This window comes from Odontomachus brunneus, unplaced genomic scaffold (genome assembly GCF_010583005.1).
Source record: "Odontomachus brunneus isolate Ranch 3 - 2012 unplaced genomic scaffold, Obru_v1 Obru_scaffold_003, whole genome shotgun sequence".
NCBI classification, from domain to species: Eukaryota; Metazoa; Arthropoda; class Insecta; order Hymenoptera; family Formicidae; genus Odontomachus; species Odontomachus brunneus.
Window position 1 is genome coordinate 999,214 of NW_022639453.1, and position 18,319 is coordinate 1,017,532.

Below are 18,319 nucleotides of genomic sequence, written 5' to 3' on the forward strand. Positions count from 1 at the left end.
GCTCTACACGTGCTCGCATTTCTCTTGTTCACCTCTTGATGTTCTTTTAGGAAAAACCTCGCTTTGTACTCGCGTTAAACGTAAATGATCGTTTCCACGTCAGCGGTTATAGACAAACTTACGGTTCTACTATGTTTCATCTCTCGATCCGCTAATTTTCTGATTAGTGTATCTATTTTTATTTTTTATTCTCTGATTCTTCGTCGTATCTACAAATTTTGCTTCTACAACATATAAGTTACACGAGTAAGAAATAGTAAATGAAAAACGATCTCCCCAGCATATTAGTCTAAACATGAATAATATAATCTTCTCGTGTAAAATACAAAGAGAGTCATACAGACAGAATTATATCATCGCAGTCGGAATTAGCCACCAGCAACGACCAGAGTATAGCTAGCTTTTTACAGTACAAAATACAGCTCCTGCACATATGCATAAATATATGTATACACATATGCGCATATATATATACATATACCTAGTAACGAAGTATTTTCAGCAACATGTAAGGATATAGTAAGGTTGGTACACACCAGTGTGGGCTCCTCTCATCTCAAGTCCGTCAACAGTCTGGCGACGGTATGAACTACATGAACTATAGTCGTGTTATTAACAATTATATGCTTGTACGTAGAAAATATCTCAACTTGTACAGACCACCGTGTTTATATGTATATATACATACATATGGATATAGCGATCATTTTTTTTTTTTCAAACGTATCATACCGGTATAAATGACGATTCTTCCTTTTTTTTTGTATTCGGACACAAACACATGTTTCTCTCTCTCTCTTTTGCCCTACTTCGTCGAAGTTGGGGGATACGCAAGACCCAGTACAACTGTATATAAACCCGTAAACACTGACAATCCTACAACTATATTTCGCTTTCTTGTCCGTCCGTTCGCCCACCCGCATACGACGGAACCGGACGGGTATAAGTAAAAAGAAAACAAAAAATATAAAACGGAAACTCAGAGAAAAATGACGTAGTAACAGCTCGGCGAGATCCTCATTACATCCTTACACATTAAAAATTAGCGTTACTAATTCTTATTTTTATGCATTCAGGGCCGGCATGTGTTCTCGCTTTCTCTTTCCATTCCCGCTTTCGCTTCCGAATTACTTCTTTTTTTTTCTTTGTGAGTGTCGGCTAGAGAGTTCGAGAGGGAGGACCAGAGAATACAAGATGCGTGGATGCGAAAAGTGGTGCGACGTGAGCCTGTGCCTATGTCAATGGCGAGACGTCATTATCTCAACGAGCGCCGACTAGCAGCAGCCTGTCCTTTTCTTTTTTTTTTGTTTTATCTTGTCAATCGTTTCAGTCATTTCGTTATGTAAAATTTGCTGTGTTGTACAAATGCGACAGCCGCCGAGGGAGCACGTGTATGAAGGAAGTGGCGCGGCTTACACCGCGCGAACACGCGTCGATACCTCGCGAGATCACGTGTAAGCTTCCCGAGTATCCATACATCTTGCATCGGAAAACAATGCGCGTACGAGACAGTTCGAAAGTCAAGGGACAGAGGACTCATGTCTCTACTCTAATTCAATCGAATGTTTATAATATTATTACATACGTGTATGTATATAATGCATGTGACTGTATGTTGTCTTGTGTATACCATGAACGTGTAACATGGTAAAAACGTCGGACGTGTTACCCTGCGCTCACGCACACGTAATAGTAGCAGAAGAGTAGTAATGTAATCATGTGTATTTTGCTATATATGCATGTATACATGCATATACATATGTATGTATGTATGTATGTATGTATGTGTATGTATGTATGTATGTATGTGTGTATGTATGTATGTATGTATGTATGTATGTATGTATGTATGTATGTGTCAGTGTAACAGCAATAAAAACTTAAAGACATCGTTAAGAAAAAAGAAAAACCCTTGCGAAGAGAACAACGGTGGGCAGAGAAGGTAAGGAGATTGGGGATAAGGGGGAGGAGGGCTTGGATGGCCTCCGGGAGTTGGGAGCATGGAGAGATGGAAATCCGAACGACTACGACGACGACGAGGATGAGTGCCGCCGGCGACGTCGACGACAATAGCGGCTCAAAGGAGACAGCGACGGCGACGACGACGACGACGGCATACGTCATCCGCACATTGTACGCGTCAACGAGACATGTGTCTGCACATCCCTACCTAGTTATAATTCTCGGTAGCAACGCGCGTGACGGTAAACAGCTTATCGTTATCGTTAAGCGAGCGGCACGGATTTCGGTTATCTCCTACTTCCTGTCGTCCTGGTCGCACTCACGGCTTATGTGACCGGTCTTACCGCAGATGTAGCAAGTCTTGCCACCAGCCTCGGTGCAGTTGCGAGCGATGTGACCCGTCTTGTTGCAGTTGTAGCAACTTTGCATGGCAAAGCGACCGGAATCATTGCCGCCCTCCGGGCAGCTGCGCGCCATGTGACCAGTCTTGTTGCAATTGTAACAACTCAGTTCTGGCCCCTATTACAGAGAAACACAGTTGCTCCAAAACTGCCTTTTCACGGCAAACTCGAAAATTAGTGCTATACTGTGCCATGCGCAAGCTCTCAGTCTTGAGTTGAATAGTTGTGCTCAGCAGAGAAAATAGCTCAGTGAACACTTGGCTCCTTATTTTCAACTCTTTTATCAATAAAGGAGCCTCTAAATGTGCTTATAAGCTAAGCAAATAATGGTTTATAAATCACATTTAGAAACACTTTTAACGATAAAAGTAAGTTCAAAACGAGGGTCTTAGTGATTGTTGTCTGCGACTGAAGTCACCGACAAATATTAGACTTCTTTTAGATTCTTCATTAATTCTGGAGAAAAAAATATACCAAATGAAGAGCAATAATTATTAAATCTTCACTGAATTCTAGTATATAACTCACTTCAGAAAGATGTTTCTACTAATAAAAAAAAGTTTGGAATAAAGGCCTTAGTGATTGTCTGCGACTTTAGCGTCGCAGACCAATTCTTGGATTCTTCAGATCCTTGATTAACCTATGAGAATATGCCAATCAAGAGCCATAATTATTAAACACTCACTGAATTCTAGAGGACCATCTACATTGTAAATTGTAATAAAATGTAACTGTAAACAGAAGAAGAAATTGACCAATTACAGTTGATTATTCTTCTTACATTTGACTGTGATTGGTCAATTTGTTACTCTTACTTCTTACAGTCATACTTTACTCCCATTGTAGACAGTCCTTAATACATAAGTCATATTTAGAAAAATACTTTTATTAATAAAAGAGAGTTCAGCACAAGAACCTGAGCGATTATAGTCTGTGATTGAAGTCATCGATAAATTCTTGAATTCTTTCAGATTCTTGATCGATCTAGCATAATGTATCAATCAGAAGCAACAAAGTAGACTGAGACAAATCTGATCAAAATAAACTTTGTGACACACAAAGTACAAACAGCTTGTTTGAAGTGAAAAATCAATGACTAACTGTTTCGAGGCTTGTTTTGACAAAGTTTGCTGCAGTCTAACATTAAGCGCTCACTCAGTTGGTTTCTCCGCTGAATACAGACAATAAGGACAAAAGTATTGAGAAGAAAAAAAAAAGGGACAACAGTTGCAGGCAGAGTATTTACCTGCTGACAGTCTTTCGCAATGTGTCCGACACCATTGCAGCGGTAGCAAAGATCCTGATCCTCTTTGCACTCGCGTGCAAAGTGTCCGAATTGGTTGCACTTGAAGCATTTCTCTCTTCCACGGCCAAAGCCACCATCCCTGTCACGACCGCGATCTCCTCTACCTCCACCTCCACCTCCTTGTGGGCACTCCCGCGCAAAGTGGCCCATGCGGTTACATTTGTAACATGCACTTGAACTCATTTTTTATAATATCTGCAATGGGATACATGCGTAAATTATTATGTAGGCACTAAATCGATCTCACAAAGCCCGCTTTCTTTTTCTCTTTTTCCGACGTTATCTGCCAACAATAGTACTGGCTCTCAACCCGATCTCTCTTAATAGTAACGTGTTTGTGGAAAAATTGTCAAATGTCATGTCGCTCCTTTCTCTCCGACTCGACAAGCCTGTCTTTGTCTCTACTAATCGCAACACATATGCTACAAGCCATACTCGACAGTGATGTTCGAATTTTTCCAACAGACACCCGAGGCGAACGTACGCTCGTGTCATTCACACGGAACAAAGTTCCGACGGCGACTCTCTCTCTCTCTCTCTCTCTCTCTCTCTTTCCCTCTTTCCCTCTCTCTCTCTCTCTCTCGCACTCTCTTTCTCTCTCTCTCTCTCTCTCTCTCTCTCTCTCTCTCTCACACGAAGCTTCTGTACTCAGCCTCCTGAGCAGCAAACGCGGGGACTCCTCCGATTTTACACCTACGCACTCCGCGGTCGGAATCGGCCCATCGATAACGACGAAAACACAATTATATAATTCCCGTCGGATCAAACAAAAGGTCGCGGGCGGATTTTGCGAAGCGGTCCGTAAGGCCAAAGCACCCGACGACGAGAATGCGCGAGCGACGATGGTGCTACCGTATCAACGCACGCGCGCTTCAGCTCACAGATGTCTCTTCGCACGTTGAATAGATCGCGAGCTACGTGACGCGCGCGCGAGGGAGGAAGGGGGAAAGAGGCAGGGAGGGAAAGCAGACAGGCAGGTGAACGTGGACTTTGTCGGGAAGAGAAAAAGAGAGAAAGACCCGAGAGAATCCGTACGGCCACAGGAAATTTCTGTCGAGACAAAGTGGCGAGGGCCCACACGCCGCGCCATACGCGTTGGTTGCGGTGCAAACCGCACCGCGTCGCGCCGGCCGGTCGACGCGATCGAAGCGGCGCATTAATAAAATGGCATCTCCTGCATCGCACGAAAGCACCCGCCTCGTTCGCGCACGGACATTATCGCCCGAAGACGTGCACGCGCTCCGACGCCGCGAGGCGTCCTGTGCACGTGTAAAGAAAGAGCGCGCGCGAACGAGTGAGTGAGCGAACATGCGACGACGAGAACGCGTGCATGAGAAACGATACCAATGACATAGACGTAGTACGCGAGATGAGATGTCGCGTCGTGTTCGGTTACTCGCCAGCGACGATGACGATAATAATGCTAATATCCGGCGGATTTTACCCTAGCGACGATGCTTCTCCGATTTCACAGCGCCGAGTACCAACGTGGCTGCTTGATATCCGCTCCGTTCGCTCACTCGCTCCTCTTTCTCCTTCGCTCTTTCTCTTTCTCCGTGCTCGCCCCCACTTTGCGCCGGTCTTGTATGTGCGTACGGATGTCCGTGTACGTACTCCGTGTATATGCGCGTAATATGCACGTACACGAACACGCGCGTATGTACGTATGCGCGCACACACGTACACACACGGAGCTACGTGCGCGGCGCGAAGATGGCATCCGAGACTGACGCCGCGCGCGCGCTGCGCTTTTTTTGCGTCGAGCACGGAGGAAAGATCGCCCGATGGCGATTGGCGATATACAGCTGCAGCCGGGACGCCGCGGCCGCGCGCGCCCTTGCGGCGATCCCCTTTGCCGGGACTTTGTGTCCTTGCGGCGGCCGTGCGCTCCTAATTTTCCGTCGTGGCGACACGCGCTGTAGAGACTATGGTGCGTGCAGCCACGACGGGTACCGAGCTCGAGCAGAACGTGAAAGAGGACGAAGGAGGAACGACCACGTGCCGGATTCGCGCAAGGCCCCCCATGAGAGCGGAAAGCCGCTCTCTCCGGCGGCGGCGCGACTGACTCGTGCCGCGTGCCGTGGACGCTGGAGAACTTGCCGATCACTCACCTTGTTCGCTGCTGCTGAACTACCAAACCAGACTGCTGCACGGCCGTGGTACTGTGTACGGGCTCGCTACACGTACGGTGACGATGCGATCGCGGGAAGCAGTGTTTTCCGTGGGAAAACTCGGACCGACACTCTGCTGCGAATGGATCGCTTCACCATTGACTATGAAAAGATAGATTCACTAACCGTTATAAATTACCAAAAAGAACGCCCTCTCTTTCAGTTATATTGTTGGTAGTACAAGAGACTAGGCGCGATCTACTTGCATCCCAAAACACCCTTTTTTACTTGATAATATATGTAACGTGAACTATAGATATTGAGTAAAATTTTAACTAAAGAACGCGCTGTCGCTGGAAAAATCAGTCGAGCTCGTTCGCGACGAATAATTTGTGTCCCTTCGGATATTACGCATATCACTAAACCGTGAATGAACATCGCTGATTGGTCGATCTGCGTGCGAGGATCATGCATGACTATGAATAAAACCACAAGTTCGAACTTGATTGGTCGGAATTGGACCAGAATTCATCGATCGCAATTTTTGGACGCAAGTATCTCATGTTGGTGGTTTCAAAGCAGCATATATTAATCTGTCAATAATTGGCCACTATAGATTCATATACATCCAATGTCTCTTGGAAAGAAAAAGATGCTTCTTGTTTCATAAAATGTTGAGAGTCGGTAAATTAACGATAAATAAATCGCGAGCACTCGTATCGTTACGTCGTATAACGGGAAATATTTCATCTAAATAGGTCATCAGATAAAACACATTTTGTTGTAAATCAATAAATCATCGGCGTTTTATAAGAGTGCCGCTTAAACGAATACGAATTTGGTGATTCCAATGGCTGCGTTCCTTTTGAGCGCTCACGCGCTTTAAGCGCTTATAAGTTACTCTATCTTTCTTTTACAACTAATGAACGATAGAGATAGAATAACGCTTACAGCGCGTGAGCGCCCAAAAGGAACGCAGACAATGTATCCAGAATAAAAAGTCACACGTTTCCGTCGTTTGTTGAAATAGAGCACTTGATGCTTCACGATCGATCTCGTTATAGCAACTAGAAATATCCCGAAAATTTTCAACGTGGGTTGCGAATATACTGTGTAATAATAAGAAAATTTAGTTTCGCTTTAACATACGCTACGACTCGACAATAATTATCTCTTGCGACTAAATATGAAAAGTAATTTGATTACCGTATTATTTCCGATTGTGGAAGAAAGAAAGAATGCTTCCTAAATCCATCAAATCTTGGCTGCTTCGGTAAAATCTTCGGATCCACCATGTTTCCGTAGTACAATCGGCTAATTAACACTTTTCCTTATGAATTTTGAACATATCTCGTATATCCAGTAGAAAAACGTGTCTCCTGAAAATAAAGCCAGTGGCACACGATGCTTGTTTTCATGCAGGATTGCTTGCTGGATGGAAATGCTCTATTCTGATTGGTCCGTCTTCAAAAATGCACCAATTAGAACAGAGTATTTCCATTCAGTAAGCAATCCAACATGAAAACAATCGTGTGCCGCTGGCTTTAACTAAGAAACAAATTTTCTTATTGGATACAGGATATATCATGGAACTCTTCGAGAAAGTGTTGCTACTTTTAATCAATCGACTGTACATTGTGTGATAAACACGTACACAAACATCTCTGTAAATGCAGAAATTCGTTAACATTAAAACATAAGATGTATCAAGACTCCAAAGAGAACATATCAGTGTTTTCCAGCTACATACACTGTTACACAAAACCAGTTTATTGATTGCATATTATCTTACAAGATATTTTAGATAATATGTGACCAATAAACTAGTTTTGTGTAACACAGTATAAAGGCTGGTTTATAATGGTCGTAATCTGTTAACTTATGCTGGAACCGTAAAAAATTGACCAATCACAGTCGATTATTCTTCTATAATTCGATTATGATTGGTCAATTTTTTACGGTTCTAGCATAAGTTAACGGATTACGGCCATCATAAACCGGCCTTTTGCACCCTGGTCTTTTTTAGTGCCTGGTTGCACCAACATTATTTTGGCTAGTAGAGACTTATAACGTCATTAATCGCTCTCGGAGAGATTAACCCAGGACCAGTCGAACACGCTATAAGTTTCTACTGAAAGCACCTATTGTCAACACTGTCTACTCTTGTGTAAAGAATCTTTGAAAGAACTCAGGTAGAACTCGCAGAAAGAACTCAGCTGAAAAATTTTGAGACCAAAAACAGGTAAGATGGATGAATAAAGATATTTGAAGGTCGATTTTCTCAATGGTCCGTATTCTGAATTTTTTTTTAACGATAAATGAGCCACTAAAGCCCGGTTGCACCAACGTTATTTTGGTTTTAAATGAGACTTTAATATATGTCTGTCTTTATTTATTTAGAAAGAAAGATAAAGATAGATATATATTTAAGTTTCACTTAAAGCCAAAATAATGTTGGTGCAACCAGGCCTAAAGACCGATTTATGATGACCGTAATCCGTTAACTTATGCTAAAATCGTAAAAAATTGATCATTCATAATCGAATTATAGAAGAATAATCGACTGTGATTGGTCAATTTTTTATGGTTCCAGCATAAGTTAACGGATTACGGCCATCATAAGCCAGCCTTTAAAGAGGCTTAGGAGCCACCTGATTGGCTGAGAAGCTAAGTTTAAGCCACTTTTATCGATAAAAGAGGGTTCAAAATATCCCAATCTCTTAGAAAGTTAACAATTAAATTATGCGTATCTTTGATTTTTCTTCAAATTAGACAAAGACAGACATGATTGAACTGTTAACTTACCTTACTTATGTTAGGAAAATTGGCCCTTATTCAATTATTGAAGTTCAACTCAAACCAATCGTAAATAATTGTGTTTATATGGAATTAAACAATGGCTGCGTTCAGCAGAGAAAGCTGCTTTGCAACTATTGTAAAATTCGTAAATCTGATATATGTTCTTCGATTCAACCAAAGAACATACTTTAATCAGATTCGCGAATTTTACAACAGTTGTAAAGCAGCTTTCTCTGGGAGCGGTGCACTTGGACACGGTGCATTTGGACATAGCCAATCACAGCACCGTGGGATTAGAGACATTTGTAGGGTCTCTTGGAACAGCGACTTGTGATTGGACTGTGTCCAATTGCCCCGTGTCCAACTGATATACACCCGCTTTCTCTGCTGAAAGCAGCCATTGTTAGATCTACTTTTCACTTGAGTTTTCAATGCAAGTTTTAATAGGCTTCTGTCTTTTTATTGCTTTTTTACGAAAGTGTGGATTCTCTCTCTGTACCACACAGGTGCGTTCGGGAAGCGCTTTATCAGCATTATTTAACATTGTCATATCATTCTGTCTCTATTGTATGTAAAGATAGAACGTCAAAGACAGAATGACGTGTTATGATTTGCAACCAGCATGACGCGCGATATCCAATGAACATGGGCAAATTTTTTAATTCATCGATGGGTCCATCGCATGATGCACAAATGCAGTAAAACGCTGTATTTGCGCATCATGCGATGGATCCATCGATGAATTAAAAAACTCGCTCCATATATAGCTCTTCAAATAATACACTTATTGGCTGCGTTCAACAGAGAAAGCTGCTTTACAACTGTTGTAAAATTCATGAATCTGATTGGTACATGCTCTTGAATTCGACCAAAATTAAGAACATATTCCAATCAGATTCACGAATTTTACAACATTTGCAAAGCAGCTTTCTCTGCTGAACACAGCCATTGAGTTTCAGTTTCAGTTTCAATGCTTGGCTGAGCACACTTTAACAGTGAGTGCCTCTACGCCATTACTCCGAACAGTGCTTCCATCGTATGTAGATTATGAGCAAGGTGCACTTTCAAATGGTGTAACCTATGGCTGCGTTCAGATTCCTTACCCGGGTGCACTCTAATACAAGAAGTGCTATAGTATATGTGACATATACTATAGTGTTTCTAGTAACAGAGTGCACCTAGGTAGGGAATCTGAAAGCACCCTATAATGGATAGAAACTTGGAGATAGTGTTATAAAGTCTTATATTTTCCGCATCGAAGGAGAGTTCGTGTATATCATCTTGAGTGGTGTATCCAATGTTATATATCTCTGTAATTAACTTGTCCGATTCAGCAGAATGTAGAGGGCATTTAAATAGAACGTGATATATATTACTCTGTCTGGTTCCGCATTTGCAAGTATCCTCTTTCATAATGTTCTTATCCTTTAAGCTGCGTTCAGATTCCCCACCCGGGTGTATTCTATTACTAGAAGTGCTATAGTATATGTCACATATACTATAGTGTTTCTAGTAATAGAGTGCACCCGGATGAGGAATCTGAACGCACCCTTAGGTGAGTGTTCGTACGTATGTGGTATGATCGTAACCTTGCCATCAACGAAATAACATCACGCTGGACAAATTTGAGGTCGCTGAACCATGGTTTATTGGCTAGATTCGCAACTTTCAGACGGTATCTGATACCTTTCCACTTAAATTGTTTATTCAGTACTTTATGAGATAACCTCATGAAATCGCTTTTCAAGCTTGAGATGAGATCATCGATATATATAGTCTTGCTGGGATCGATTCTGTCGCGGTTTGTGGCAAATTTTGCTAATTGGTCAGCTGCTTCATTACCAGAAATTCCTATGTGCGCTGGTGTCCAGATTACAGTAATATCGATGTTTATAGATTTAAGCTTTTCCAGTAAATCGGCAATCACTAAGATTGGATAATTGGGCTTTTTCTTGTTTGATAAATTCCTTAAGGAGGAAAGCGTGCTCATAGAGTCTGTACATATAGCGATCTTGTGTTTCTTTAATTTGGGTATAATGTTCAGAGTTTCAACAATTGCTTGCGCCTCGACATTTAAGATAATTTTAGTTCTTGTATATGGAAACGATAATTTGATATCTGGGTTGGTACAGAAAACTCCAAATCCGGCATGCCCCTCTGTATTTATAGAGCCATCTGTATATAGTATGCAGTCAAAATCCTGCTCTTTCAAGATAGAGTTAAAAATCTTATTGATACCAGTTATCGAGATCTTTTTTGAGCCAGAATAATAAAAATTTCCAACTCTTCTTCTGTATTTACTAATATTTTTGAAAGATGTGGTATCAATATTGAAGTTGTTAAATTTCGTATATAGCGGGAAGGACAAATGGCCTTCAAGTCTTTTAGATTCAATGTTTGGAATGAGATCCTTGTATGGATACAAGGTAGACCATGATCGAGTTTTTATCTGGATTTCTGGCTCCAAGGAGTCAAATGAGCTCCCAAGAGACTCGTTACGTGCGATGTGAGAGGGGATAGGCGATGTAAGAGCAGGATAGGTTGTAGTTTGGTAAGGATCTATCAAACCTCTTATAGAAAGTTTGATAACGCAAAAAAGATGCCTAACAACTAGAGGCCACTCGCCGCATTGGTCCAACATAATATTAGTGGGAGTAGAGCGCATGAACCCGAGAACACACCTCAATGATGCATACTGAACTCTATCTAGTTTGAGGGAGAGAGAGGAGGAGAGGCCCAAGAGAGAATACCCACCGTAATCTAAAACAGATCTGATAAGACTACGGTACACGGAAAGAATGAGTGTAGGGTGAGAGCTCCATCTTATACCCGATATAGCTTTAAGGATATTTATTCTCGGCTTGCATTTATCTACCATATAATTAACCTGACTTTTCCAAGAAAGAGCAGAATCGAAAATGACTCCCAAGAATTTAGCTTCACCGGATAGTTCTACCTTTTGACTATTGTAACTAATTTGGATATCCAAAGAAGAGTAAACTCTATTGAGAGTTGAGAATCTAGCAGTTTTATCAAAAATACAGTATTTAGTTTTAGATACAGAGAGCGTTAAGTCTAGGTCTGCGAGATTTTTCCCCAAAAGGCTTAAATTATGATTCAGTTTGGTGGTAATTGTTGAAATTAAGCTATGCTTGAAAAAAATAGCCAGATCGTCTGCATAAGCTAGTACACGTACACCGTCTTCCAGGCCGAACGAAATACCGGAAGAATAAATATTGTACAAAATTGGACTGAGGACAGAGCCCTGAAAAAGACCAATAGACGTTTTTCTAACACCAAGTGATACACCGCCCTAAAAGCACTCAACAACTCTATCAAATAGAAAGGCCTGTATTGCTGATACTATGTTTTTGGGAAAACCCATGTTTACCAGGAGGCAGCAAAGTTTGTTAGGATTTACATTATCAAAAGCGCCTTTGATATCAAGAAATAGAACACCAGTTTTTTTATTCTTCTTAAAAGATCTTTGGATGTAACTTTTCAGGTCAAGTATATTGTGTGCACACGACTTGCCAAGCGAAAGCCTCTCTGCGCGAAAGGTATAATTGCCGCGTTTTCGGCCCACCATTCAATTCTGTGGTGTAGAATTTTTTCATATAATTTAGCAAGATTATTTGCTAGAGATATAGGCCTTAAATTAGTTCCATCTCCTTTTGGGATGAAAACAAGAATATACTTTTTCCAGGAAGAAGGAATTATTCCTTGAGTGAAAAAATCATTAAATAGCTTAAGTAAAATCTCTAGCACAGCTGTCGGGAGTTTATTGATTATTAACCAAGTTATCAAGTCGGCACCAAGCGACGTTTTCTTCTTTGAAAGAAACTTTAGAGAAGCCAAAAACTCAGTCTTGCTAATGGCGTCATCCAAGAGCTCTTTATTTGAGAGGGTTTTCGTGGGAAGATTAGAAATCAGTTTTTTAAAAGGCGACGCTATGTTGTTAATAAATCTATTACATATAGCCGAGGGAATGTTTGTTGAAATTGTTTTGTCGAAGTTATTCAAGACTTTTAGTTTTTGATTATCAAGTAAGCCCCTATTTAGATCTTCAATTCTTTTGCTGTTGTTGAAAGCTCTCAGGATGTTCCATACCTTTCTAGGTTCAGATTTTATATTTAGCGCATTACAGAAACTTTTGAATTTTTTCTTCTTGATCTTCCTCAGTTTCCTATTCGCAATTCTACTTTCCTTCTGATATAGAGCAAGGTATTCAGAATTTGGAAAAAGTTTATATCGTTTGTACGCGAATAACTTATCTTGAATAATTTCGCGACACTCATCATCCCACCAGGGCGATAGTGGTCTTCGAGGTGTGGTACTCTCTCCAGGTTTGCGTGCTCCAGCCTCTACTAAAGCTTCATGGATGAGCCTCTCGAGTTCAGCGTAAGCCTTGGATGGATTTGAAAACTCCATAGAGTTGCGATAGTCTTGTAGATGAATGGAAGATTCTTCAAGTCGGTGAGCAAAGTAACTCCAGTCCACTTTGCTGACAGTATAATGAGGCTGCATATGAAGCCTAGTTGGAAGAATATGATTAATGTATATTATTATTGGGTAGTGATCACTACCATGCTTCTCATCACACACGTTCCAGTCTACCTGCATGCTGAGGTTGCTGGAAACAAGGGTAAGGTCAGGAGAGCTAGTGATTTGGCCGTTAGATGAAGACCAGGTGGGAGTGTCATGATTAGCAATTAGGAGATCAAGATCTATTAATATATCGTGGATAATTTTGCCAGTAGTGTTCGGAGAAGTGCAAGAGGAAGTCCAAGAAGGATGAGAACCATTGAAATCACCACAGATAATAACATTCCTAAAGGAATCAAGATATGATAAAACTTCAGACCATAACTCGGTTCGATTTTCACCAATATATCTGGAAGAAGAAGGAGGACAATATAAAGATATTAAACACAGTTCAGTATCGTTGTTGAAGAATTTCGAACCACAAATGTCCAAGTCTAAAGCTTGACGCGCCTTATTTATCCAGTAATTGGAATTAAGATCGATAACGTTCACTATTATTTCGCTTTGATAGACTATCGCACATCCACCGGAGGAGCGTGATCTATTACAGTTAATTATTTTATAACCTTTTAAATTAAAAGTAGAGTTTTCATCCATCCAAGTCTCACTGAGACATATGAAATTCGGAGAGGGGTTCAGTTGAGAGATAAAGTTGATTAATTCAAACTCTCTCGCCTTATATGAACGACAATTCCACTGGATGATATTGACCTTTCTAGATTTGCCCATTTTGAGGTCTGTAGAATTGTTATTAATTTTATTCTTAAGTAACACACAGAGAGGATTTGATGTCTTGCAATTGAGAAGAGATAGATAATAAGAGAGAGTTTGAATTAGTATCGTCGTTAGAATTGATCATATTATTTATCAATGAATTGAACGAGTTGATTAGAGTGATTATGTTATTTTGTAAATGTAAATATTTGGCATCGTTTGTAGAGTATGTGATGCCTTTCTTATATTTAAAAGTAGTGGGGATATTCATACCCAAGTGGGAGGAAGTATGTGGGGAAACTCCTGGTTCACTCGAAGCCAAGGTGTCCCCGGGAGAGAAGTAAGGTGAATCGAAGGAGGGCGTAGGATCTAGGGAAGAGGGAGTTATGATGGATGGGGAGGAGGAGGAGGGGAGGGAGAGTTGTTTTCTTTTTTGTGGAAATTAAAGGATTGATGGTATTTTTAGGTAAGAAGGAAAACTTTTTGTTATTATTGTTATTTTTGTTTGGATATTTGAATGACTGTAAAATAATAGGAAAGTTATTTTTATCCATAAAGTCATTAGAATAGGTTATATTGCACTTGACCGATAACATGTCGCTGTAGGATGAAGTCATTGAAGGAACATGCTTAGCTATGAAAGCATTCTCGATTGCGGTTGGATTTTTGAAGGCAAAGGGAATCCTCGAACCAGGAGGAAGGAATCATATCCACATACCTTCTGTAAAACTCTCCAGCGTCCCTATTGCTAATCCCGAGAATGGTCATAAGTTGTTTGATCTTTCTGTTTTCAACGAAAACAGGGCAAGTCTGACTATTGGCTGTATGAGCCGAATCTTCTAACCTTTTCCTAGTACAATTTATGCATTTGGAGAGCAAGGAGGAACACTCAGCCTCGCAGTGTCCTACAGCAGCGCACTTGGCACAAATTCTCGAAGATTTAGCGCTGCGACACTGTTCTTCAACATGTCCGAATCTTTGACATAAGTGACATCTTATAACCTTTTGAATATAAGGCTTTAGATTGATAATTTTCCCGTATAGGGAGGCTCTATCTGGGTAAATAGATCCTTCGAAGGTGATTATATAAGCAGAAGCTTTCCTTCTGCGTGAAGTATCAGAATTAGTACGATCAGATGTTTTATCAGGCTTGGAGATACCTTTAACGGCCACGACTTTCGGCCATGAATCCAACCAGCCAGGCGGAGGGGAGAGGTTCTCTTGGATTTCCTCGTCATTGTCAAAATTGTTAATATCCCAGGAGATGCAGGTACGTTGTATTTTGTAGTTAGGGATATATGCTATCCAATCTGAATGCGGGAACAGATGATCTCTCATTTCCATGAATCTTCCTACAATGGAATTTGCAGCATCTCTGCTATTAAATTTAACAGAGAATTTGCTGCGACCGACGTTTTTTAAATCATATGCTTCATTCAAAAGATCTCCCATTATTTTGAGCGCCACTTTCCCCAACTGAAGTTCGTAGCAGATAATGATTTGTTAGAGATGAACCGTTCGATACGTACCTCGAACGGTCTTAGGTGCGAAGGAGGGTATTTATTATTGCTTAATTTAAGCAAATGTGGAGGCACATCTCTGTAGGGCCGTTTTTTCACTTCATCCTTGGATGAGTTAGACTCAGATGCGTGGGATCGTTTACCACGTCTTCGCACAAGGCGTTGGATTTTCGTTTGGTGGACGCTCTGGCTGTAGTTTTAGTGGTATTCAAAGTCTCTCGCAATTGCGAGTCTTTCTCCGCAGTCATCTTGGGTGACGTCATCTTGCTTCAAATCAATGGCAGACAAAGAGCCAGGCAAAAACTGATGATATCTCGATGAAGAGATAGAGAATTATCTCTATTTCCGACGGAATCTTATAAGATTCACGCTTTAAGAATCGGTTAAGATCTTTCGGTTAAGAAGTTCGCTATTAAAACAACGATTTATGACGATTTTTAAGAGGGCTTAACAAATGCGACTAAGTACAACTGTTGCCAACGTAAAACTCACCATAGCCATTGAATGCCACGTGTCACGCTAGCTGTGAGGCCGATGTCCCATGGGACGGAAATTCTCCGTGGAACGGAACATGCGGAACCAGTACGATCAATCACAGTCATCCCGCTCTTTTTTGTGCCGTTTCACTATAATCTTACCGCTGTAATTTTGCGGAAAGGATAAAGATAGTCACGGATAACCTCACCGCGTCCTGTGTGCAGGACCATTAGAGTGGAGTCCCATAGCACGTATTTTCGCGTAATAGTCGTATAACACTAGCGACTCACGACTGCGATTGTCTCTTGATCAGTCAGAAAGAATCTGCTAGCTACTACTGCTTTTCTCATCGGTCAAGAGCAATCGCAGACGCAGCCGCAGTCGCGAGTCGCTAGTATGATACGGCTATAACACGTAATCGCGTAACCAATCACATCTTTCTATTTTTTTAGAAGATCCAACAGAAATACTAAACGTCGCAATTTATTGGTTATGCGCTTACGCGGTACGTGGAAAGTACATGCCATGGGACTTCAGCCTTAAAGCTCGTCTACAATGTCTGTAAGAATATGGATATAAGATTGTAACTGTTAGATTGTGAGCTGTTAGAGAATGAAAATAATTCATTTCGCGTCTTACAGCCTTACAGCCATATTCTTACAGACATTGTAGACCACGCTTTAGGCTGATATTTCACGTGTCGTACGACAAGCTTTTTGGATACGTTCATTAGTTGACGAACAGAGAACCTAGAAATACTCCATTCGCTAACCAATAAACGTATCCGAAAAGCTTGTCGTACGACACGTGAAATAGCACCCTTATGGCTTCTGTAAACAGGACGCGGTAATGCTTGCCGCGCGGCGAAAGTCTGCGCGACAGCCAATGAATATGTTGTTTTCCGTAAGAGCTAGAAGGTTATTACGGAATCCTGCACGCGTCGTATGTGCAGGAGCCATTAGGGTGCGATTACATGAGCGTACGGAAACACGGAGATGCGTAAATGCGGAAAAGTAACTAGTAACTAAATGGGATCCAGTTTCGTTCTGCTTTTCCGTGGATTTTATGCGGAAATACGGAACAAGCAAAAAGCATAAGATAGTGATACCATACTGTCACCCGAAGCCAACCATCGTAAAGTCACCTGCAATCTTATTCGAGCATTTATTAGATTACGAACTACTCTCTGTTTTTCGATGTGAGGTCAAACGATTGTCAGTAATTCATCGAACATTGTTGGTGACATCCGCAGATAGTTAAAATATTTTTCGTTGGCAGACAATAGCATTTCAACGATTAAATTATCACTGGCTCTTTGTAACAATCTTCGTTGTTCAGAAAATATAGGTTTTACCTACATTCTGCGATTTCGTCTGTCTTCTAATTTTTTGTAACAATTGTAGATATAGAATAATTTTATAACTTTTTTTATCGTTATTTCCGTATACCTCTTTGGTTGCTTTCGTGCTCGTATTACCAGTGTAATCATAGCCATTAACATATAATTTAAAATCATTTGCAGCAAGCATAAACGTGGCAATCAAACGTAATAAGCCAAACTTTACAGCTTTTAAATCTTCTTTCACAGATTTGTGTATGCGCTCACACAAGGAGTATATATAATGGAGTAAACGCATTCCCTTGATTTGGTTGTCCTAAATATTACATGGAGCACAATTTGTGCGGAAATGCGGAACGGTATAGTGATAAATAAATATTTGTATACATTTTAAAAAGTTATATTTACTTCATTCATTGCAATTTTTATTAATACGCTTCTTTTTTCAACTTATCCGTTTAATAAAAACATTTTAATCAATAAATATCGTTTACAATTAATGTTTTATAATTCCTTGTTCTACTTTTTCGTATAAAATATGCTCCATGTAATATTTAGGAGAAATAAATCTACGGAACAAAAGCGCGGAAATGCGTAAATCTAGTTAAGTCCTAGTAACTTTGTCTTCCGTATTTCCGCATTTCCGTATTTCCGTACGCTCATGTAATCGCTTAGGCTGATATTACGTCGTATGACAAGCTTTTCGGATATGTTTATTGGTTGGCGAATAGCATATTTCTAGGTTTTCTGTTCATTAATCAATGGACGTATCCAAAAAGCTTGTACGACACATATAATATCAGCCTTAGGGCCTTCACACACAAATTGACATAATACAGGATTCACACCGCGTCCGATGTCCGATATCCAATAAAAGAATAACTTTCCCATGGAGAATTGAATTCTATATTAAAAAGCTGTTCTCCTATTGAATATCGGACATCGTACGTCGGACATCGGACGCAGTGTGAATCCTGCATAACAGTAACGTAAACCTTAAAACATATATATATATATACAGGGTGTTCAAAAAGTCCCGGACCGGTGAAATATCTCGAAAACTAAGCATTTTAGAAAAAAATGTTTCAGATAAAAGTTGTGGCGTTTAAAAAGATGTATTTACTGATCACATCAGTTTGACCTTG

General features: G+C 40.7%; 2 protein-coding genes across 10 annotated transcripts; both read right to left on the reverse strand.

Annotated features, from left to right (window-relative positions):
• Positions 1–284: 284 nt before the first annotated feature.
• On the reverse strand, positions 285–5,959 carry LOC116844168 (CCHC-type zinc finger protein CG3800). Of its 7 annotated transcripts, none has more exons than XM_032815375.1 (3): positions 5,781–5,959; positions 3,610–3,864; positions 285–2,481 (listed from the first exon to the last, which is right to left on the reverse strand). In XM_032815375.1, the coding sequence occupies exons 2-3, from the start codon at positions 3,850–3,852 to the stop codon at positions 2,257–2,259; spliced, it is 468 nt and encodes a 155-aa protein (XP_032671266.1). In that variant the 5' UTR covers positions 3,853–3,864; positions 5,781–5,959; the 3' UTR covers positions 285–2,256. The 7 variants fall into 7 exon arrangements, with proteins under 7 accessions (XP_032671266.1, XP_032671267.1, XP_032671303.1 ...); XM_032815376.1 differs by lacking the exon at positions 5,781–5,959 and adding an exon at positions 5,114–5,402; XM_032815412.1 differs by lacking the exon at positions 5,781–5,959 and adding an exon at positions 4,371–4,528.
• Positions 5,960–11,353: 5,394 nt separating this feature from the next.
• LOC116843310 lies at positions 11,354–15,517 on the reverse strand. Of its 3 annotated transcripts, XM_032813661.1 has the most exons (3): positions 15,368–15,517; positions 14,557–15,190; positions 11,354–13,473 (listed from the first exon to the last, which is right to left on the reverse strand). In XM_032813661.1, the coding sequence occupies exons 2-3, from the start codon at positions 15,180–15,182 to the stop codon at positions 12,081–12,083; spliced, it is 2,019 nt and encodes a 672-aa protein (XP_032669552.1). In that variant the 5' UTR covers positions 15,183–15,190; positions 15,368–15,517; the 3' UTR covers positions 11,354–12,080. The 3 variants fall into 3 exon arrangements, with proteins under 3 accessions (XP_032669552.1, XP_032669543.1, XP_032669561.1); XM_032813652.1 differs by lacking the exon at positions 15,368–15,517 and having other exon boundaries at positions 14,557–15,330; XM_032813670.1 differs by lacking the exon at positions 15,368–15,517 and having other exon boundaries at positions 11,355–13,113; positions 14,557–15,330.
• Positions 15,518–18,319: the final 2,802 nt, after the last annotated feature.